The sequence below is a fragment of the Arachis ipaensis genome, chromosome B03 (assembly GCF_000816755.2).
Source record: "Arachis ipaensis cultivar K30076 chromosome B03, Araip1.1, whole genome shotgun sequence".
NCBI classification, from domain to species: Eukaryota; Viridiplantae; Streptophyta; class Magnoliopsida; order Fabales; family Fabaceae; genus Arachis; species Arachis ipaensis.
Window position 1 is genome coordinate 28,441,052 of NC_029787.2, and position 24,338 is coordinate 28,465,389.

General features: G+C 36.3%; 1 protein-coding gene and 2 long non-coding RNA genes across 5 annotated transcripts; 2 read left to right on the forward strand and 1 right to left on the reverse strand.

Annotated features, from left to right (window-relative positions):
* On the forward strand, positions 209-817 carry LOC107630091. Its single transcript, XR_001618134.2, has 3 exons — positions 209-373; positions 480-532; positions 617-817. It is a non-coding gene; the product is annotated as an uncharacterized LOC107630091 (long non-coding RNA).
* LOC110270075 lies at positions 2,027-4,007 on the forward strand. The gene is made up of 3 exons (XR_002359102.1): positions 2,027-2,569; positions 3,423-3,492; positions 3,854-4,007. It is a non-coding gene; the product is annotated as an uncharacterized LOC110270075 (long non-coding RNA).
* On the reverse strand, positions 5,700-20,659 carry LOC107632785. 3 transcript variants are annotated; one of them, XM_016336440.2, is made up of 5 exons: positions 20,419-20,559; positions 20,287-20,362; positions 19,833-19,847; positions 19,667-19,753; positions 19,413-19,556 (listed from the first exon to the last, which is right to left on the reverse strand). In XM_016336440.2, the coding sequence occupies exons 1-5, from the start codon at positions 20,541-20,543 to the stop codon at positions 19,494-19,496; spliced, it is 366 nt and encodes a 121-aa protein (XP_016191926.1). In that variant the 5' UTR covers positions 20,544-20,559; the 3' UTR covers positions 19,413-19,493. The 3 variants fall into 3 exon arrangements, 2 of the variants coding, with proteins under 2 accessions (XP_016191926.1, XP_020974234.1); XM_021118575.1 differs by lacking the exon at positions 19,833-19,847 and having other exon boundaries at positions 19,414-19,556; positions 20,419-20,558; XR_002359103.1 differs by lacking the exons at positions 19,413-19,556; positions 19,667-19,753; positions 19,833-19,847 and adding exons at positions 5,700-5,712; positions 14,097-14,104 and having other exon boundaries at positions 20,287-20,659.

Here is a 24,338-nt window from a genome sequence, read left to right on the forward strand (position 1 = left end):
AATAATAATAATAATGCACTCGAAGGTGGACATCTTTATTTTCAATAAACAATTTGAATACATATCTATTAATATATAATAGTTAACTAGCCAAACAGTAAAACCACACACTATTTAACATTGTTAGATGGTTTCTGAGAGAGTGACAGGTGTCTCCCAAACCTTTTCTTTCTTTTGTGTTTTGCTCCTCAGCAAAAAGCCAAAACCTTTTTACCTGGTAGAAGGTTATCAAAGAAGATCTTTGTCCAATAGGTTAAGGAGAGTCAATCCAGCAGCAATCCCAAAACCACCATTTAGGGGAAGAAAACGGAAATGCTAGCTTCTGATTGGATGATTAGAGTAAACAATGGATTGAGAACTCATTGTCCCTCAGGTAATGAAGTAGAAATCTCTTCTGCAGCAATTTGAGCGCGATCTTTTACTTTCAAATCAGGATTTGAATACCAAATTTTGAGCGCAATTTTTTCATTTGAAATCAGAGTTCAAAATGACATCCTCAAGCGCCTCTACCACACCGAAGATACTCCTCAAGGTCTTTTCACTCACAATTTTTGTTTCAGTTTAGCTTTTGAGGGATTTATTATTAGCATTATTAATATTCTTTTTGTGGGTTCAGATATGATGGAGATGAAGGCAGAAATCGTGGCGATGCTGAAGTCACTGTCGCTGCACCCCTGGCGGCATTCCTTCATACCCCGTTGGATGTGCAGGAGTTGAAGGCTAACAAGGAAGAATTGCGAATAGAAAAGTTAAAGGACAAAGAGGAAGTAGAGGACTTAACTCAGGAAATGGCTGAGCTACGGTATCGAACTCTCATCCCTAGACCTCAAGCTTCATCTCTCCAACTCAAATAATCGGTACACTCCTATTTTATCGATACCCCATCCTTCATTTCTCTCTATTTTTTTTATAAATTTGGTTCCAATTATGCGTTTTATGATGTTGGGTACCCTCAAAGTTGGCAACTTTTTTACCTTTTTGCATTTTGCTCATTAACTGTCTATGACGAGCAATCCCTTGTGAGTGTGTGATCATTCATCCTTCACTAAATTCATTAAAGAATATGAACTTCATGTTGCTGCTGAAATCTGAGAGGTTATTTTGTCGGAAAAGTATTTTTATTGTGATGGTGTTGTGTATTCATTGTATCACCTTTGCTTATCATTTAGCTGCAATTTAATGATACATGCTTGCTTTATGATCAGTTGGTAGGAATGGACCTTTGGTGGATGGATGGAAGTGGTCAAGGCCTAATGAAAGGCATGCAGGACTAACATCTTGAAGGCATAAAAGATTTAAACAAAACAAGGTATACTCAAAATAAAATTACATTTTATTTTTTTAAAAAAATATGTTTTCTCAAAACACCTTCACTTTTGGGTGTTAATCATAGGCCAAAATGGATTGAGTTGAATTTGTCATTTTTCTGTGAATGATATGGATTGAGTTCTACTAATGTTTGGAGCAAAATTTATGTAAAATTGATGATTATGTCCAAGAACTAATAGGATTGCTACCTTTTAAATTGATGATTATGCTATCATAATTTTTTTTCTCAGCTAATAATTAAAATTAAGAAGTGTTTTCTCTTTGCCCCCAAATTTTAAAACAGGGAGAGAAGAAGTATGATATAGAGGGTGTGAATTTAGATGGAAAATATAAAGATTGGCAAAACAAATTGCATTCTGATTTTTACATTCTTAGGTCGGTCTGTTGGGATAACCTTCTTTGATATTTTTCCTTGCACTTTTTTTGCTTTGCCTCTTTACTCTTTGGTGAATAGTTTGAAAGTTTGTGTATTTGAATGAGTTATAGAAGAAGCTAATATTTTTTGTTTAATCCTATCATTTGTTTTGAAAGAAAGGGATTTCGATACAGAGCAATCTGCAAGGGTGATTGATGCATACTGTATGCTTAGCAAGCCTTTGACTACTAATTATATTGTTGTTATCTTCTTTTGTGGAATTATTTGCTGAAGATTGGTAATGAATTCGTTGATTACACTTAATGATGACCAGTTAATTTTTTTTGTTTTATTGAGTAATAATTTTTTTTCTTTTTTTTTTAACTGTAATAAATGTTTGATATCTATATTTTAAAGCAAATGTCACTGTTTCTTATATTTTACCCAGTTTTTTGTAGATTTTTCATGTTTGGTGGACAGAGTAATAGAAAAGAATTGGGTTGCTTTAGTTTCATCCGGTGATAAATTAGGTTACTATATTAAGTGATTAAATGTAAGTGTAATGGTGTCTATTGCATAAATTTTCTGTGTATAGATGTATTTGCATGTGTTTTATCCCTTTTTTTTCTCTTTTAAAGGAAATGTAAGTGTGTTTGTTTGAGTAACATTTACTTACTACATATGATTCTTTGAGGCCAAGTTTATCCATTTCCCTCCATCATATATATAAAATTTTAAATCATTTTATTGTGTTGAAATGACTTTAATTCCTTTTATCATTTAGGATATATATGTGTGCATTCCTAAAATTTTTATTCCTTAAAGAGATAAGATACTCTAAGGAGTACTTGGGTACTTTAAAGAGTACTTGGCTATTCTAAAGAGGTAAGATATTCAACGTTCATGAGAAATATTTCACTCATTTTTTTGTTTTGACAACTTCTTTTAAACATTCTTTATTTTCGTTGTAACACATTTTCTTTGTGAGAGAAAATTAATTGCATCCAAAATTTTTATTAGTTCTTCTCACAATAGCTTAGTATTTTTTCTTTCTTTCTTTTTGCCTAGTGTTTTATTTTTATTTTTCTTTAGTATATAAAGTGGATAAACATGATAAGATATGTTGTTATATGATATTTGTTTTATGCATAAAAGAAATTTTATATTCAAGTCTGTGCGACATAAGATGAGTGAGGAGTGAAGTAAATCAGTTTAAAAGAGCAGAATCTGTTATTCGCAAAAGGTTTAATATCCTTATATTGATAAAAGTGACCTTCTTTATCTTAATTAACTCACAATTTGAAGGTAAATTCTAAAAGAGTTTGCAACTGGATGATTCCTTTTATTTAAACCCTGACAGAAATAGTTTTCATAAGTATCATAGAATTCCTAATTCTAATAATTCAGTTGATAATTTTTATTTTCGTTTCTTCAATTACAAGAGCAGAAGAAAGATTTAGTCTTTTCCATTTGAGAATAACTATTACATGACTATAATTCAAGTAATAGATTGCTGACTAACATTAGAGTAGGGGATGCCTGTATCTTGACCATAGCAGTTAGTTGTTCACTAGAGCCACTTTTTTCTTCTTCTTCATACTGGTTTATAGCTTTATTGGATCAATAATTGAAGTTGGGCAAACTTATAACGTATATTACTATATGCTTTTTTAATATAATTGAATTCACCAATTTAGTTAGCGTTTGATTTTGAGTTTAGTTACTGCTTCAATTGCAGGTCTTCTTGCGGAAGGAGAAAACATTCAGTCAAGGCAGAAGAAGAAGGGGCAGTAGTTCGAAATTGGCCGGTGACTCAAAGGTTAGTCCATATTTTTATTTTCATTTCTTCAATTACAAAAGGATTAAAAGAGATTTACCATTTTCTACTTCAAAATAACTATTGCATGACTATAATTCAAGTGATAAATTATTGACTAATATAAGAGCAAGCCATCAGTGGATACCTTTATCTTGACTGTAGTAGTTAGTTGAACATGGAGTCCTTTTTTCTTCTTTTTTATATTTGGTTTATAGCTTTATTGGATCAGTAATTGAAATTGGCCAAAACTTATAATTAATGTATATTTCCATCTTTTTTTTTAATATAATCAGAATTCACTAATTTGGATTAGCGTTTGGTTCTGAGTTCAGCTGCTTCTTCAATTGCAGGTCTTCTTGCAGAAGGGAAACGAATCGGCCAAGGTAGAAGAAGAAGGGGAGGCAGTTGGAAGTTGGCTGGTGACTCTTCAAAGGTTAGTATAAATTAGAATCTCCAATACATGATTATTTTGTGCACCCCTGATTTTAAAGTCCAAAACTTTCCCACACCTAATCATTGAGAATCAGACGCAAAAGAAGAAGAAATAGTCTTGCAGGAAGGAAAAATTATTATTACACTTATTATTTAATGATATTTTTTTAAGTTTGGGAGTGCCATATTTGTGATTTTCAATTCAGTTGACAAGTTACATTGCATTTATTATGTCATTGTGGTTGCTCACCCTGAAACACTTATCAAGTATGTTATTTTATCCATAAACCCTTTTTTATAAAAATCAATCTTCCATTTTTTGTGTGTGTTTTTTTAAAAGATCAGCTCATAAATAATTTTTATTAATTATTTATCTTTTGTGTCAAATAGATACATTCCAATCAAAGAGATTCCAATTTAATATGATGGTCTCAAGAGGGAAGATGACACCGTTCTCTTTTGAAGATGATGTTGTTTCAGAATCCACACTGCCTCTGCATCAACTCCAACTTTTGAGATTTCTACATTGGAGGTACCTACTACTACTATTACACTTACTAAATTGAGACATTGGGAAATTAATCTATTATATGAAATCTTTTAATTAGTTTTCAGTGGATTTGAAGGTGTGTTTTGTGCAAAAAGAATTTAAAATGACTTATAAGAACTCCTTCATTTGTTGTGCATTTATTTGACTTTTGAGTTCTTTTAATAGTCTAAGTTGTCAAAGAAAATTGTTCTAGCATTTTTCTTATAGTGACTACTAATTTTATTATTGTTGTCATTTTCTTTTGTCAGATTGTTTCCTTCAAAGTCAAAGCTCCATACCTCCTTGCATTCTTTCTTTTTTTTTTTTCAGGGGATGACGATAAGATTAAGCCTACATATAAAGACATAAATATAGTTGTGTTTATAGAGTTTGTTTAAGGATTCGGTGGACAAATTTAAAAATATTAAAACTCAAAGCTCATTTAAAAGGGCTGTTTTCTTGCTATATTTTCGAATCAAATATATCATTGATTTTTTCTTACTATCGAATCTATTTTTGCTTTTCAGAAATTTAGTTGTACACGTATATTTTTTATCAAATTTACGTAAATTGACTGCTACAATGCAAACCACAAATCCTTTGAATATGTATGAATTTTATAAGTGATAAGGATGATTATAATTAGAAAATATGAAAATGAAGATTACATTCAATTTTATTGTTTGAAAAATTATTGAATTATTACATGGCATTGAGAATTTTAATTTTCTATCTTTCGATCTTTACTTAAATTATTAATTTTAAGTTTGAATATTTGTGGTTGTTTCAGTGACTGAAACATAATCAAACACAAAAGAGAGAAGATGTGAGAGGTGAATGTGTTGAACAAATACTACCCACCTCTGTCCAACGCTTGACCTGAAGCATACACTGGGTAAGACGAAATTTTATTTTTGCTACATGTTTTGCCTTCAGAGCCATATTTTAGTGAATAACAATGCTTATTCCGAATTGTTAAGTCATTGCTAAAATTTTTCTTTTTTGTAAAACCCGGTTAATTAACGACTAATTAATTCATAAATGAGAATTTATTCTAGAAAGCCAAAAATGTGATTTTTATGGCTTAATATGATAGAGGAGATTAAAACGAGAATTTTGATACCAACTTTAAAGAAATTGGCCCAAGATTAGACCGAACGGGCCAAACCGGATCAACCGAACCCATATTGGGCCCTTGCCCCAACCAAACTAAACCTAAAATCCTTATTTCAGCACTCTCTCTCCTTCCTTAAATCCCAAACACGTTGGGCAGCCATGGAAGGGAAGAAAACTCTTCCAAAAACATAAACTCTCACTTGATCTTTAAACCACCATAACTTTTTATCCGGAGCTCCGTTTGCCGCACTGTTTGCGGCCACACATTCACTGCGACAAGCTCTACAAAACCCACTACTTTGTTTCTGAGGTAAGCTACAATTTTAGTTCAGTTCCTCAGCCCTTAAATTCGAATTTAATGGGAAAAAGTATTGAGATTTTGGACTCTTTGATGTTATAGGATCCAACTAACTTGAAGGAGAAGAGTAACATTGTCTCCTTGATCCTTAGGTGTGGTAAAATTCTCAACCCTAGTAGAATTTATGGGTTTTTGATGTTTGGGTATTGAGTTATTCTGTTTGGATGTGATAATTATGGTTAAGAAGTGCATATATGTGTGTTGGAGCTTGATTGAGGTATTGAAAAGCTTGGAAAAGGGCTTTGGGATGCTAAAATCTATTCTTGGAGGTGTTGAAGCTTTGAGAGCTTGTGAAAAGGTGATTTGAAAGTGCTCCGGGTTGAGCGGAGAAATCGGCTAAGGTATGGTCTCGGTTTCCGGTATCTAAAATGTAATGTGGTGTGAAAACTTAGGCTAGAAGCCCTAAGATAAGATTTGAATGGTTGATGTTGTTGAATGGTTGAGATAAATGATGTGGTTATGTATGTGATTAATGAATATTGATGTTTTAATGGGGTGATGCATGAGAGATATGCATGTTTTGATATATGCTTAATGATTGATTGAGGTTGAATTGTGGGTGAATCCATATTGATGGTGAGGGTGATATTGATTGTGTGTATTGATGGTTGATTGGAAATGGTATTATTGGGAATTGGGATGAGAAAATATGTATAATATGATATTGTGTTTGAAGTTGAGTTACTTGGTTGAGATTGGTTAAATTGATGGATTGGTGGGTTATGATTTGATAAAAATGTTAATGTATGAGTTGAGGAGGCTTGAGGTTGATTTTTGGTATGTTTTGGTTGATTTTAAAAAGGGTTGAAATTGGTTTGTTTTGAAAATGGCACTTTGTGGTTTTGTATGAATATGTGATTTTTGGGCATACTTTGACGGAGCATAACTTAGACTCCGGATCCCCGATTTGTGCCAAACTTATTTAGAAATGAAATTGGATCCGGGATGTTTATGCCGTTCAAAAAACGGGTGAAAAATGATTTGAAACGGAGAAGTTATGCCCGTCAGGAGATTGGGGTTTGAAACTGTGAATTATGGTTTAGTCTGTTTATAAGCTTTGATTATCTGTTGGAAGTTCTAGGATTGCCTTCGGCTTTCCCAGGACATTACATGTTAGATATGTGGGTATTATTACCATACTGAGAACCGCCGGTTCTCACCCATGCGGATTTTGTAGTTTTCATATGCAGGACGCGAGGCTCCTCCCTGAGGCATGCTGGAGACTTCTGGATTAGCGAAGATCCTTGTTTCTTAGGACTTTATTTTGGTTTTATGTAGATAGTTACTATCTCCACTAAATAAATGTATATATATACTGTTGACTCCTCTTAGAAGTTGTTTTGGAGAACAGATTTTGGTAGTTTGTCCTTGGGGTTTCCCTTGGGTTCTTACTTTATGTTATATAAATATGTATATTTTTATGCTCAGACTGGTTATCTTCGCGAACCCGGTCTTGAGTCTTGATATTCGTATCTTTGGCACTCTCTTGTTATAGCTTCGAGTTAGTTTATCCTTTATCTTTTTCGTTACGTTATCGATCGGAATGTCGCGCTTTTCAATTTAACGGTTTTGTTTTATTCATTTTCTTCAGAGGCTCCTAGTTATAAACATTATTCACAATACTATACGTACTAAATTTTATTTTTACAGGTCGTAATACCTCGTCACCTCTGTCTTATGACTTAAGCATAAGGCTCTATGTGGTAGGGTGTTACATAATGGTATCAAAGCAGTTTGTTCCTGTAGAGCCTGAGGGACGGACAGACTATGCTTCTGTGTATCCTCTGTATGTGTGTTTATGTGCTATTAGGATATCTGATTGATATAACTGGCATAAATGTTCATGAGCATGCATTTGGAACTTTGAAGCCCTAGACTTCCGATATTGAGACTGATCAACTTGTTATCGATTGTTTGGTGTGTATAGGAACCAGATAGCACCTCGTGAACGCGGTTGAGGTCGTGGGAGAGGTTGTACTAGTGCTCAGGGACCGAGGATTAATCCAAATGACCCGGTAAACTTTATGGCGGTGTTAGAGAACATGGCTGCTGCTATGTAGGCCACTGTTGCGGCTCTTGGGTAATAGATGAACAATAATGGTAATGGCGACGGCAGAGCTCAGGGCCCGATGACACTAGCAACCTTCTTAAAGGTTAATCCACCTAAGTTTAAGGGAACCACCAACCCGACTGAAGCCGATACCTGGTTTCAGGCTATGGAGCGAGCACTGCAAGCACAGTTGGTACCTGAAGAGCAGTGTGTTGAATTTGCTACCTATCTGCTCACCGGGGAAGCATCACATTGGTGGCAGGGAACTCGACGTCTTTTGCAACAGGGTGATGACCCTATCACTTGGGATGCCTTCCAGGTGAAATTCTATAATAAGTACTTTTCGAATTTTGCTAGGACGGCCAAGGAACTGGAGTTACTGCAGCTGAAACAGGGTGCTATGTCCATATCTAAGTATACAGACAAGTTTGAGGAGCTATTCAGGTTTTTCCGCATGTGGCAGGGAGCTCCGAGATATTTCGAGGAATGGAAGTGCATTAAGTATGAAGGAGGGCTTCGGAGTGATATCTTTAGCTCAGTGGGACCAATGGAGATCAGAACTTTCTCAGAGTTGGTGAATAAGAGCAGGGTTGCTGAAGAGTTTGTGAAAAAGGCAGCTGCAGAGAGAGGAAGCCATAGGGGACCATTCCCATAGAATCGAGGGAAGAGCTTTGCTCCTAGAGGTCCGCCTTTCAAGCGGGGAGGCTCTTTCAGGAGGCCCAACAACAACAAGTCACAAGGGAAAAGATTTGGGAAGCAGCCTCAGAATGAGCAAGCTTGTGCTAGGTGCGGGATTCACCATCCGGGATCCCCATGCAAGGCCGGATGGGGCTTGTGTTATTCTTGTGGTAAGGCGGGGCATAGAGCCTCAAACTGTCCGGAGAAGCAGAAGCAAGGTGCAGGGAGAGCACACCAGCCTGGTCGGGTGTTCACCACCTCAGCTGTTGGTGCCGAGGGACCCGAGATACTTATCCGAGGTAACTGTGAAATGGCTGGTCAAATTTTAAATGCTTTATTTGATTCGGGGACAACACATTCATTCATTGCATTCGAAAAAGCTAGTGAGCTAGGATTGAAGGTTATAGTTTTAGGTTATGAACTAAAGGTGTATAATGCCACCCATGAAGCCATGGTAACTAGGCTAGGATGCCCACAAGTTTCATTTAGGGTCAAGCAACTTAATTTTGTCCATGATTTAATCTACTTGCCGATGACCGGTCTTGATCTTATCCTGGGTTTGGACTGGTTATCTAAGAACCATGTTCTGCTCGACTGTTCTGCAAAATCGGTGTACTTTATGCCGGAAGATACAGAAGGGCCGGTTGTGTTGAATAGTTATTACCTGAACTCTATGATGGTGAATTTTTCTGGGACCGAATGTCAGGGTATTTTGCTGTTAACCGCGGGTGTTTCGGGTGATGATCAAAGCTTGGACCAAATTCCAGTTGTGTGTGAGTTTCCGGAGGTGTTTCCCGATAATATTGATGAATTTCCACTTAACCGAGAGGTGGAGTTTGCTATTGAGTTAGTGCCTGGTGCCGGACCAATCTCGAGTGCTCCTTATAGGATGTCACCGCTAGAAATGGCCGAGCTAAAGTCTCAGCTAGAGGATCTGTTGGGTAAGAACTTTATCCGACCAAGCGTTTCTCAGTGGGGCTCGCCAGTGTTACTGGTAAAGAAGAAAGATGGGAGTATGTCGCTCTGTGTGGATTACAGACAGCTGAACAAGGTCACAATAAAGAATAAGTACCCATTGCCGAGGATTGACGATCTCATGGATCAGTTACAAGGAGCTGGGGTTTTCTCCAAGATCGATTTGCGATCTGGTTATCACCAAATAAGGGGTAAGAGGTGCGGACATCCCTAAGACCGCTTTCAGGACTCGTTATGGTCATTACGAGTACACTGTAATGTCTTTTGGGTTGACAAACTGACGAACGAAATTTTTGCGCGATCTAGAATTTTCACAAATAAATTTCCGTTGTAAGTATAGCTTCTAGACCGATAAGGATTCCTTTCGTACAAAAGTTTTGTTTGTCACTTAAGCAAACCCAATAAAAATAATAAACCGAAGTATTTAAACCTCGGGTCATCTTCTCAAGGAATTGCAGGGCAGTATGATTTATTATTGGTTATGAGTAAAAGTGTATTTTTGGGTTTTTTTGAATTAAGGAGTAAGTAATTTAAATGGCAAGAAAAATAAATTAATAATTATAAAAATTTCTTGGCAAGGTATAAGAACTGAAAATCCTATCCTAGTTATCCTTATCAGGTGTGATGAGAATTGTTTATCGCTCCTACTTAGTTAACTCTTACTAAATAAAGGAAAGTCAAATGGACTAATCAACTTGATTCCTCAAGTCCTAGTCAACTCCTATGGAAAGACTAGCTTTAGAGGGATTCGAATCAATTAGCAACTCCAATTTCAATCAACAGCTGAGTTTGATAACTCAAGTGTTACCAATTAATCAACCAAAGCCAAAAGGGAAAATAAATCTAAATTAAATTGAAAGCCATCATAAATAGAATAAAACAATCATTAATCTGAAATACCTCAAATTGCATTTAAACATAAATTCAAGTCCTAACATGGAAAAGTTCATAAGCCAATTGGGCAACATTAACGAGTAAAAGCATTGGAATAATTAAAAGTGGAAGAGAACATAAATTAAAGTAACATTGAACCTGTAATTGAAAAGAAGTAGCCTAAACATAATAGAAATCCTAAATCCTAATCCTAAGAGAGAGGAGAGAACCTCTCTCTCTCTCTAAAAACTACATCTAATCCTAAAATTGTGTATATTAAAGCTTGATTCTAAGTTGTTGTTTGATTCCCCCATTCTCTGGCTTATATTCTGTGTTTCTGGATTTGGAATTGGGCCGAAAAAGGGTCCAGAAATCGCTGGGGGCGTTTTCTGTAGATTCTTGTACGCGGCGTCTGTCACGCGTTCGCGTGGGTCACGCGTTCGCGTCATCTGTGAGTTTTCCTTGTCACGCGTACGCGTCAGTCACGCGTACACGTTATTTGCGTTCTGCTCAAGGCACGCGTCCGCGTCAGTCACGCGTTTGTGTCGATGCCATTTCGCGCTAGGCACGCGTCCGCATCGTCCATGCGTTCGCGTCGCTGCCCTTTTCTTCAAAAATCTATTTTTTTGCTTTCCTTCCTTTTTTGTATGTTTCCTTTCTGTCCTTTAAGTCATTCCTGCCCTATGAAGCCTAAAAATACTTAACACACAAATCACGGCATCGAATGGTAATAAAAGATAATTAAATTCAATATTTTTAAAGCATAGGAAACATGTTTTCACACTTATCACATAATAACGAAGGAAAAGTAAAACCATGCAATTCATATGAATAAGTGGATGAAGAATTGATAAAAACACTCAATTTGAGCACAAGATGAATAATAAAATAGGGGTTTATCACAAACGCTCCTGTAGTGTTTATGGATTATATGAACAGAGTTTTTCGTCCATTCCTAGATAAATTCATTGTTGTCTTCATTGATGACATACTGATTTATTCCAAGACTGAAGAGAAGCATGCAAAACACTTGAGGACCGTGTTATAGATACTAAAGGAAAAGAAACTCTATGCAAAACTGTCTAAATGTAAATCCTGGAAGAATGAGGTGAAGTTTCTGGGTCACGTGGTGAGTAAACAGGGGATAGCTGTAGATCCTTCTAGGGTGGAAGCAGTGATGGAGTGGAGGCAACCAACCTCAGTAACTGAGATAAGGAGTTTTTTGGGCTAAGCTGACTACTACCGGAGATTTATCAAGGACTTTTTGCAAATAGCTTTGCCATTGACAAAGTTAACCCGCAAGGATGCGCCGTTTGTTTGGACTCCTGAGTGTGAGGAGAGCTTTTAAACGTTGAAGCAAAGGTTGACCACCGTGCCTGTGTTGGTGTTACCTGAGCCGAACGAATCATTTGAGGTGTACTGTGATGCTTCACTAAAGGGTCTAGGGTACGTGCTGATGCAGCATCGTAATGTGGTGGCGTATGCCTCACGACAGTTGAGACCTCATGAAGTTAACTACCCTACGCACGATTTGGAACTTACTGCGGTTGTGTTTGCCTTGAAGGTATGGAGGCATTACCTCTACGGGGTTAAGTTCTGAGTTTTCTCTGATCACAAATGCTTGAAATATCTCTTTGATCAGAAAGAGCTTAATATGCAGCAGAGGAGGTGGATGGAGTTACTAAAGGACTACGACTTTAAGTTGAATTACCATCCGGGGAAAGCGAATATAGTGGCGGATGCGTTAAGTCGGAAGTCATTGTATGCTGCTTGGATGATGCTTCGGGAAGAAGAGTTGCTCAAGGCATTCGAGATTCTGAATATTGGTGTTCAAGAAGTGTCTGGAACTCTGTGTTTGAGTCGATTACAGATCTCAAGTGACTTTAAATCCGAACTCCTAAAGACTCATCAAAACGATGACGTGTTACCGAAGGTGTTGCCATTTATTGAGCAAGGAAAGCAGTGGAGAGTGTCAGAGGATCAGGATGGGCTATGGAGATTCAAAGATAGGATCATAGTGCCGGACGTTGGCACTTTACGGCAAGATGTCTTGAAGGAAGCACACAAAAGCGAATTCTCTATTCACCCGGGGAGTACTAAGATGTACCATGATTTGAAAGTGATGTTTTGGTGGCCGGGTATGAAGAATGATGTGGCGGAATACGTCTCAAAGTGCTTAACCTGTCAAAAAGTAAAGATCAAACATCAGAGACCTTCTGGGATGTTGCAACCTTTAGAAGTTCCGCAATGGAAATGGGAGAGTATTGTGATGGACTTTGTGTCGGGATTGCCAAGGACTAGAGCCGGTTTTGATGCTGTCTGGGTGATTGTAGACCGACTAACGAAGTCGGCTCATTTTCTACCCATTCGGATGAATTACACTCTTGAGGAGTTAGCACAGTTGTACATAAAGGAGATTGTGAGACTTCATGGTGTGCCTACCACTATAATTTCCGATAGAGATCCTCGTTTCACTTCAAGGTTCTGGGGTGCATTTCAGAAATCTTTCGGAACCCGATTAAGCTTGAGTACGGCTTACCATCCTCAAACAGATGGTCAATTCGAGTGGACGATCCAAACACTAGAGGATATGTTGAGGGCTTGTGTTTTGGACCAACCGGCGAGCTAGGATGGGTATATGCCGTTAGTAGAGTTTGCATACAATAATAGCTACCATGCGAGCATCGGAATGGCTCCGTATGAGGCTTTGTATGGGAGGAAATGTCAATCTCCGCTATGTTGGTATGAAGTTGGGGAGAAAAGCTTGTTAGGGCCAGAGATGATAGCTGAGAGTACCGAACAAGTTAAGAAAATCCGAGATAGGATACTCACTACGCAGAGTCGTCAGAAGAGTTACGCCGATCAGAGGCGGAAGCCCTTGGAATTTGAGGAAGGAGACCATGTTTTCCTTAAGGTTACTCCAACCACAGGAGTAGGTAGGGCGATTAAAGCGAAAAAGTTGAATCCTCGATACATCGGTCCATTTCAGATCCTGGAGAGGGTTGGACCGGTGGCATATCGGATGGCTCTACCACCCTACCTTTCGAACCTGCACATCTTATTTTACGTATCGCAGCTTCGAAAGTACACTCATGATGCTAGCCATGTGCTAGAACCGGAATCGGTTCAGTTAAAAGAAGATTTGACACTTTCAGTGGCTCCGGTCAGAATTAACGATACGAGTATCAAACGTTTGCGTAGAAAAGAAGTTTCGTTAGTAAAAGTGGCATGCAGTCGAGTCGGTGTTGAGGAGCACACTTGGGAACTTGAGTCGGAGATGCGAACTGACTATCCGCACTTATTCTCAGGTAATTGAATTCGAATTTTGTGGGCAAAATTTCCAATTAGGTGGGTAGAATGTAAAACCCGGTTAATTAATGACTAATTAACCCATAAATAAGAATTTATTCTAGAAAGCCAAAAATGTGATTTTTATGACTTAATATGATAGAGGAGATTAAAACGAGAATTTTGATACCAATTTTAAAGAAACCGGCCCAAGATTGGACCGAACGGGCCAAACCAGATCCATATTGGGCCCTTGGCCCAACCAAACTAAACATAAAATCCTTATTTCAGCACTCTCTCTCCTCCCTTAGACTCCAAACACGTTGGGCAGCCATGGAAAGGAAGAAAACTCGGGAGTGGATCCTCTCCAGTGAAGAAAAAACTGGATGGTGTCCAGTGCTTAATCTAACCATTCATTACTCTCTCTCTCTCTTATTTATTTCTGGTCCCACTTATAAAATCAAAGGAGAGAGATCACACTGTATCTTGTCAAGTGTTAAAAAAATTGGAGAGGATCCATTTCTAGAAAACTCTTCCAAAAACATAAACTCTCACTTGATCTTAAAATCACCATAACTTTTTATCCGGAGCTCCGTTTGCCACACTGTTTGCGGCTACGCGTTCACCGTGACGAGCTCTACAAACCCATTACTTTGTTCTTGAGGTAAGCCACGATTTTAGTTCAGTTCCTCAGCCCTTAAATTCGAATTTAAAGAGAAAAATTGTTGAGATTTTGGACTCTTTGACGTTATAGGATCCAACTAGCTTGAAGGAGAAAAGTAACCTTGTCTCCTTGATCCTTGAGTGTGATAAGATTCTCAAGCCTAGTGGAATTTGTGGGTTTATGATGTTTGGGTATTGAGTTGTTGTGTTTGGATGCGATAATTGTGGTTAGGAAGTGTATATATGTGTGTTGGAGCTTGATTGAGGTTTTGGAAAGCTTGGAAAAGGGCTTTGGTGTGCTAAAATCTGCTCTTGGAGGTGTTGATATTTTGAGAGCTTGTGGAAAGGTGATTTGGAAGTGCTTTGGGTTGAGCAAGGAAATCGGCTAAGGTATGGTCTCGGTTTCCAGTATCTAAAATGTAATGTGGTGTGAAAACTTAGGCTAGAAGCCCTAAGATAGGATTTGAATAGTTGATGTTGTTGAATGGTTGAGATAAATGATGTGGTTATGTATGTGATTAATGAATATTGATGTTTTGATGGGGTGATGCATGAGAGATATGCATGTTTTGATATATGCTTAATGATTGATTGAGGTTGAATTGTGGGTGAAGCCATTTGATGGTGAGGGTGATATTGATTGTGTGTATTGATGGTTGATTGGAAATGGTATTGTTGGGAATTGGGATGAGAAAATATGTATAATATGATATTATGTTTGAAGTTGAGTTACTTGGTTGAGATTGGTTAAATTGATGGATTGGTGGGTTATGATTTAATAAAAATGTTAATGTATGAGTTGAGGAGGCTTGACGTTGATTTTTGGTATGTTTTGGTTGATTTTAAAAAGGGTTGGAATTGGTTTATTTTGAAAATGGTACTTTGTGGTTTTGTATGAAAATGTGGTTTTTGGGCATACTTTGACGGATCATGACTTGGACTCCGGATCCCCAATTTGTACCAAACTTATTTAGAAATAAAATTCGATCTGGGATGTTTATGCTGTTCGAAGAATGGGTGAAAAATGATTTGAAACGGAGAAGTTATACCCGTCAGGAGATTGGGGTTTGAAACTATGAATTATGTAGCTTTTTAGCTTAGTAAAATTTTTGGCAGAACGCATTCCCACGCGTATGCGTGGCCGACGCACACGCGTCATTTTCAAATATTTGCTATCCACGCGTGAGTCTGGCCGACGCGTACGCGTCGATGAGCTAAATCAATTGCCCAGCCAAAATTCCTGAGAGTTGTGCGAGTTTTGTGTGTGGGGCACAAAACGCACCCACGCGTACGCGTGGCTGACGTGCAGGCGTCACTTGGCTTTTCTCCCATCCACGCGTGCGTGTGGGGGGGCACGTACGCATCACTGTATCTTGTTGCCTTCCATGCGTGCGCGTGGGCGACGTGCACGCGTGACCCTATTTTCATCCCAAAGTTGATTTTTGAGTTTTCAAAGCCAAATTTCAGACTTCTAAGCCTCAGATCTCACCCCTTATGTCTTAAATCCTTGTGATATACCTAGCAATGGGAAGGAGCTAGGGAATGTGGTAACTTGTGGGTGAAGTAAGGGGGGATTTAATGATGAATGATGATCAAAGATCATTGTATGAGATACGGAGGATAATTGTGGAAGTGCTTTGTATGCCATGAGTCGAAGGGCTATAATTGCTAATGAATTGGCTGGTTATGGATTTTATTATGAGCCAAATGGCTGAGATATTGCCGAATTATGGCTGAGTATGATTGCATATATGCGTATTGAATGAAATGTGAATGTTGCACTTCCACTATCTGAGATACGAGTTTTTCTGGGAGAAAGCAGTGGCTAGCCACCATGTGCTCTAGGTGGAGACTCGATACTCTACTGACCCTATGTCATAAGTGTGGCCGGACACTGTGAAAGTTCCGGATGAGCTTGCCCCCGTGAATATACACCAGTGAGGGTGTTGGATATGAATTATGATTTATGTTGTGAATAACTCGAGTTGGGGATGCACGACAGAGGGACAGTCTAATGGTTAGCTACCTGGACTTGTCGGGTTGGCTTTATAACCGACAGATGAGACTCATCAGCCATTAGGATAGGCATACATCATATGCATATTATGTGAATTGTTTGGAATTGCCTAATTGACTGCATATTACTTGCTAATTGTCTAAATACTGTATCTGTTTCCTATTTATATATCTCTTTGTCTGATATAATTGTGTTTGCCATATTATATTACTGCTGGTGGTTGGGAGGTCTGCAAGATTTGAAAAGGAGAATGTTAGTTAGATTGAAGATCTTTAGTCAGTTGACATTTATGGTTTAGTCTGTTTATAAGCTTTGATTATCTGTTGGAAGTTCTAAGATTGCCTTCGGCTTTCCCAGGACATTACATGTTAGATATGTGGGTATTGTTACCATACTGAGAACCTCTGGTTCTCACCCATGCGGATTTTATGGTTTTCAGATGCAGGACGTGAGGCTCCTCGTTGAGGCATGCTGGAGACTTCTGGATTAGCGAAGATCCTTGTTTCTTAGGACTTTATTTTGGTTTTATGTAGATAGTTACTATCTCCACTAAATAAATGTATATATATAGTGTTGACTCCTCTTAGAGGTTGTTTTGGAGAACAGGTTTTGGTAGTTTGTCCTTGGGGTTTCCCTTGGGTTCTTACTTTATGTTATATAAATATGTATACTTTTATGCTCAGACCGGTTATCTTCGCGAACCCGGTCTTGAGTCTTGATATTCGTATCTTTGGCACTCTCTTGTTATAGCTTCGAGTTAGTTTATCCTTTATCTGTTTCGTTACGTTATCAATTGAAATGTTGCGCTTTTCAATTTAACGGTTTTATTTTATCTCTTTTCTTCAAAGGCTCCTAGTTATAAACATTCTTCACAATACTATATGTACTAAATTTTATTTTTAGAGCTTGTAATACCTCGCCACCTCTGTCTTATGACTTAAGCATAAGGCTCTGTGTGGTAGGGTGTTACATTTTCTCTTTTAGATGGTAGCAATATATGTGTGCAACAATCTCATAACTGTATGTGATTAATTAATTCCCTTGCTCATAAGATGTTTGTATATTTTTCTATGCGAACTTTGGGGAGAAATTAATGCCAATGTTTCATTTTGAATCATTAATTTTCTTTCTTTCTTAGATGCTGAAACAGTGGTGCATACTGTGGGTTGCCATCGCAAGAGTGTGAGGTAAAAAGTGGTTGCTCTTTCAGGTGTTGTTGCTTAGGAATGCAACTGCTCTGACTCTTTCATGATTGCTAATACCCATTCTGTTGTGTTTGCTACCCATTAAAAGAGAGGCTCAGCGGCATTGGTGTTGCTGCTGTAGTGTTAAGGCAACAGCTCTGTAGCAAGATGGTGACGCCAAACAGCTAATATTGGATAAGTACTCTCACTACATTTTTGCAGACCAAGCATTTTTTTTCCATGCAATTTCATATTTTTTGTTATTGTTTGCTGGCAGTTTTAATTTGATTTTCAACATTTGTTGCAATTTGCTAGAACCATTAGAAAAGATTATCTCAATGAAAATTGGTTACATTTTACTGCACTCATTCATGATACATTAACTTAGATATTCTTTTCAAATATTCTTTTTGTATAAGCTTTGCTAAAAGAGCAATTAAAAGTCTTCATCATAAACATACATATTTTTATTTCTTCTAATATGGTGAATCCCACTTGCTTGGATATTTTGGGTTCCACTATACATGAAAACTAAGCTTCTCCTGTTTACTAAGAGAAACATCTCATTTTAGATCTATAAGAATTTACAAATGATAGTTAATTTATTTCAGATCTTGGAAAGATTCTTCTCCTTCCTCAATTTGGTGAAGTTCCTCAATGGGCTGTTGTTGGTGAGCATTTTTTTCGTAGTACTTCAAGAGGTTTTGATAGTTTTTTTTTATTGTTAGCAGAAAATGCTAAAATATCATAGGAGGTGATTTTTTGTGTGTTATATTTCAGCTAGTCTTTTCTAAGACTATTCAATTGACATTGAGAAAGTAGTAATTGAAATTGTCCATAATAAATAGTAGTTTTTTCATTATTAGAAAGTTAAACAAGCTTAGGCATTTTTGAAGAATATTATTGAATGAGGTGACTTATTTAAGGGTGAGGAAGGGAGATGGCAGAGGGGAAGGTGGTGAATAAGTACTACTAACTTGATCTGTTGAACTATATATTGGTAATATGAAATGAATTTAATTTCATTGGTATCATCTTACACCCATTGAATTTTTCAAACGATATAAAATAAAAATAAAGTCATTGAGTTTGGGGTTTAATTTGAAGTATTTTGGTTATTAATGTATTTCCTATGAGAAGTGTGAATCAAATATGTGAATATCTTTTAGATACTTAATTTGTTTTTGTCCTTAATTTTAAATTACTGAATGGTATCTAAAAACTTGATGTTTGGCACCTATATTATTTTTTTCACCACCTTTAACATTTAATATAGACAAAGAAATTGTGGGATCAAAACCGATCTTCTTGAATTGTTTTTGTATCAAAATCTAAATAAATATGATAAATTACATCAGCTATAAATGAATTTTAAGTGAACCAAAAAGTTATTTAACATTTTTTGCATTTTGGTTAACTTAAATAAGCATGTTAAACCATAGAATTTGAAACTTCTTGAGTTTTATGTTTGATCTTAGCAGAGCTTAAACTCTTAAGATATTATGACTGCAGTTGCTCTACTACAATATTGCTATTTTATTATGGTGGTTATTATTTTGACAATCTAAAAGTTCTCCAATTTTCATGGAAACTAATAGAAGTGTATCTTATAATATTCTTTCTTACAAGAAATAAGACCTCTTTTTTTCTCTGTTATGAATGTGAAAATTCTTATTATTTTACATAATTAATAGTTGTATTAAATAATATTTACACGATTAATTTCATTAGTAGGGTTTTAATCAAGGTTGCGAGAACCGGACCGGTCAATAAACCGGTGAGGTCACTGGTTCAATAGTTCACTGGTTCGACCGGGGTTCAACCGGTTTAATTAAATATTAAATAAAAAGCAGTGAAGGAGGCTCGGCGTTCTCTAGTAAGCTGCATAACCTACACTCAATAGTGAAAAAAACCAGTTATGTGGCCACTTCTTAGAAAAATTATGTGTGTCCTTATTCATTATCATCTCAAAATGACAATATCTTGTATCAGCTTCTTACCTTTTGTTCTAGAACCGCCAAATCCTTCTTTAATTTTGAGATCGTCGAATTCTTCCTACGTATAATGTCTTCTAGTTCAGTAGCCCTCTGTTTTAAACAGTATCATAAGTGATTAGTAAACCAGACAAAAGGAGAATTTGAATGCAATGTGAATGAGTATTATCACCTTGTAATTAGCAGTCTCAGAGGATTTCATGAAGCAGCAAACAAATTCATGAAGCCAGCAAACAAATTCATGAAAAAATAACCTCAGAATCATGAAGCCAGCAAACAAACAAATAATGAAGCCAGTAAACAAAATCATGAACAGAGAACAAATAAATCAAGCACAGAAAATCAAAATCAGAAGGCAGCAACAAAATCAATTTTACCATACCACCATCAACAATTCAGATTCAATAAAAATCAGCAACCAAAATTAACAACTCAATCAGAAAAACCAGCATAAAGCCATAAACAACTCAGAATTAACATAAACAACTCAGAATCAGAAAAAATTCTAGCATTAACAATGTTCATCAACAATGCAGAATCGGAAATATCAACGGCCAACAACTCAAAAATCAGAATAAATAAAATTAACAAAATAACCAAAAATAAATTGAGGCAGTAGTGCTTACCGGCGGCGAGGGAGGAAAGAAGGTGACGGCGCGGTGAATACTCCACAGCCGAGCAGAGAGACACGTCGCAGTGAGAAAGAGAGAGACAGAGAGAGCTCGAAGCCTCGAATAGAGAGAGAACTCGAAGAGAGAGATGGGCACCAACAAATCGAGCACAGACGACAATGGAGAAGCCCTTCGCGGCGGCGTCGCCAACAGTTCCGAGCAAGCACTTGACGTCGAGGAGAAGAGGATCGGGAAGTGGGCAGACCTTCCATGAGTGACGACGGCACCCAAATCTATCTCTGCCAGCGGTGACAACACCGTCTATCAGAAGAGAAGAGCTCGGCGATGGGATGGGGTTGGGTTCCTACCGCCGTTAGGGTTTGAGTTTGCCAAGCGGTTTTGGCGGTTCACCGGTTAACTGCCGGTTTGACCAGTTTTTAAGCCGATTTTTTGCAGGACGGTTTTTCACAGTAACCAAATCGGACAAATCACCGGTTTTCGGTTAATCCAGTCGAACCGGCCGGTCTGGTTCGGTTTTCAGAACAATGGTTTTAATTGAGAAGAAAATCTGTAAGCTATTTGTGGTGGTGATTGTTACGATAATTTGTTCTCAACTTTTGGATTAGCCCGTAGTTTTGGATTTGGCGATGCAATTGTAGTGGAAGTAAGTCTATCACTTTTAAATAGTAGGAGAAATAGGAAAATTATGATGATTTGCTTTTTTTTGAATTACTTGCTGCCTCCGGGTTTGTCATTTTATTTTAAGTTTAGGACTAGGTGTAGCAAATCATGAGAAACTATGCAGTTTATTATCTACAGTTTTTTAGAAAGCTATATCATTTGACATCATGTAATGACTTTAAAAGCTTTGACTCCAATAATATTATGTTTCTGATTCCAAATTGTTCAACTTGCAGTTAAGTGAGTTTGTAATGGAATTTTTTGGCAATTTTAGAGCAAGGAGGATTACACAAAAAAAATATAGAGCAAAGAGAATAATGTATTTAAAGAAGGTTACTCATGTACAATTTTATATCTAAATTCCATGTTTTTACAGTTTTTATCGTATAGAATTCGCCAGATTCTTACTTTTCTTCTTATTTTGACTAGAAATTATTTTTTAAAATTTTGAATGATTTTCTTTTTTATTACTAGTTTAGGTGATTGAATATTTACCTAATTTACTTTTAATTAATCTAAATTGTGAATAAATACTTTGTGCAAAGAGATCTGTTATTATGAATAAATTGTTTATAAGCTGACTACAAAGGACTCTTATAATGTAGCAATGAGATTAAATAACAATTTATATCTTTAGAATAGTTTTACATTCAAGTGGGTTTCTGTTTTCTGTTATTATTTTTACTGTTTTGTACTGGACAACAATTTCCCTTCAAATACTATTTAATATACTGTTTTGGATTTATGATTTAGAATATAGTGTATTTACTGTTTTTAAACCTATAAAAATAATAGATGATTGAGGACAACTAAACACTAGTATGAAGTGGTGACTTTGACTTTTTGTAACTATGATAAACATAAATGTAACCCATGTATGTACAAACTAAAAGCACTAGATTCTTTTTATAAATTCATCTTCAATTAATTTTAGGTAAGCAACAAGCCATATAACTTTTGTTGAGATGCTGATAAATTATGTTAAATGTGAAGGCTATTGTTTCTTTTAGTTGTGAATTTCACATATGATGATGCAAACACCATCGAATATTTTATTATTCGAGTAAAATATTATTTTTGTTTCCAACATTTGGAGTAAAGTCTTATTTGTATTTCTAACATTTAAATTGTCTTATTTGTATCACTAACGTTTATAAAAGTGATTTAATGTTATCATGTCGTCAATTAATTATACATCATGAATTATAGTTGGAGTTTTGAGAATCTCTTCTTGAAATTAGAAATTTAGAATACAAATGTTTTGGATAGAACTGGTAATTCACTCTGAATAATAGCTCATCAAAAGTATCCCTAACTTTTAAAAGTCGCAAGTATAAGCACATGAATTTTTGATTTATCAAACACAAAACGAGGTGCTTATGCTTTTGAAAAGCAGAAGCATCTCTTTGAAAAGTTTTACTAAACTAAGCCTAAGTCTGTTCAAAATTATACCTTCAAAAATTTCACAAATACAAAACTAAATTATTAAAATAAGTATTACGTTATATTATTATCATATGTTCAAATTCTTCCTATGATAACAAATGGATCTAGACAAGATATTATTAATGCATCAATTGATCCTTTTTATCTATGGCATGAATAGAAGTTATTAACTTTAACTCAGAATATGAGATTAAGGTCTTCAATAGAAAATGAAAACGTCAGAGAACGAAGAGAATCTGTATAATAGATCCTTGATTTGAAAGATAGAAAGCTTGCACATTCAAAAAATGAATATAATGTAGTGCCTATACTACCTGAACTCTTAATTACAAATTTTGATTACTCAATTCATGCAATCGTTGAATTAAGCATGTTTAATTAATACATGATTTAAAATTATGATTTAGAATTATTAGTTACATTATTGTGATCATATTTCTAAGCTCAATAAATATATATAACAAATATATCAGAAATCGGTAACTAGCTGTGGGAACTCCGTTGTTGAGGCAAAGCCAGAGCAGACACTTTATCTTCTCCGGTATTCTCAAGCACCAAAGCCAAAGCCAATTTTCATTATCATTCCAGCCAAATTTCTTCTTCAATATCCATTCATACCCGCTTTTAGTCGAGTATGTGAGAGTATTTGAGTTTGTCCAAAACCAACCTGTTTTATCTCCTGCCTGCTTGATAGGATCAAAGAGCATCAAATCAAGTTTAACTTCTTCTGGAATCATTGTGCAAAGAATATCCCACCGCCAATGCCCAAGGTGCCAGACATCTTCTAACTTCAAGTGAGAATCAGAAATGTGCACAAAAGGAACCAAAGGAGCTAGCGTTCCACATGGTCGCCAAGCATGATACCAAAAGGATTGAGACATCCTGCCTGTACACCAATCAAAATCATCACGAAGCTTTTCTATTGTCTTATAAATCGCTCGCCAAGTGCTTGAAACATTATTAGAAAATTTGGGTGAAAAGCAAGAACTCCCAGATAAATATTTTGCCAATATAATTCTTACCCAAAGCTTATCTTTATTATGCAATAATTGCGAAACAAGCTTTCCGAGTAAAGCAAAATTTACGCATTGAGTATCTCTAATTCCCAAACCTCCATATTTTCTTGGAGTGACAACTTTGCTCCACTTGACCAAATTTAAGCAACGCTCCCCCACCTTTTCCTTCCACAAGAATTGTCTAAGCACAGAATCAATCTTTTGACAAACCGAGTGTATTTGAAGCTTCTAAATGATGAGTGAGGTAAGAGAGTATCATCTTACATCTGGAATTCACAGATTATACAGAAACTCCTTGCATGCGTGTCACGTGGCCACACCAACAAATCGGTACTACCGATTTCTACGAGAGTTTTCAGTCATTACCGATTTCTGCGAGAGTTTTCAGCCATTGATTAGTAATCCAACGGTTGCTAGCCTCTCTCTCTCTCTCTCGGGGCCTCAGTATCTCTATTTCTCTTCCGCGTGGGACCTCTCTTTCGCTCTCGTCACCTGGCTCAACTCCCATAAAATCGATAGTCTCAATAACTTTCTAAACGAATTCTAGCGGTTTGATCAATGATTCAATAATTTCTGATTATTTTTTCACATTTTCTCTCTTTTCTAAGATCGTTAATAACAATTTCTTTCAAATCGATGTTACTGATTTCTGTGGATACCATTATGAATTTTATATCTGTACATTACATATTCAAAGTCTCATTTTAACGTATTACATAAATTCAATTGGCATATCAAAAATAATTAGTAGATCTTTTTGTTTGGATAATGATCAACCACGTTTATTTCTTCAATAATAATAATAATAATAATAATAATAATAATAATAATAATATCGTAAAAAAAGAGTATATATAATCAAAATGATTTGTTTTGCTATACCTTTTTATCCAAGAGTAGATTCTCATGCTTTTTCCATCATCC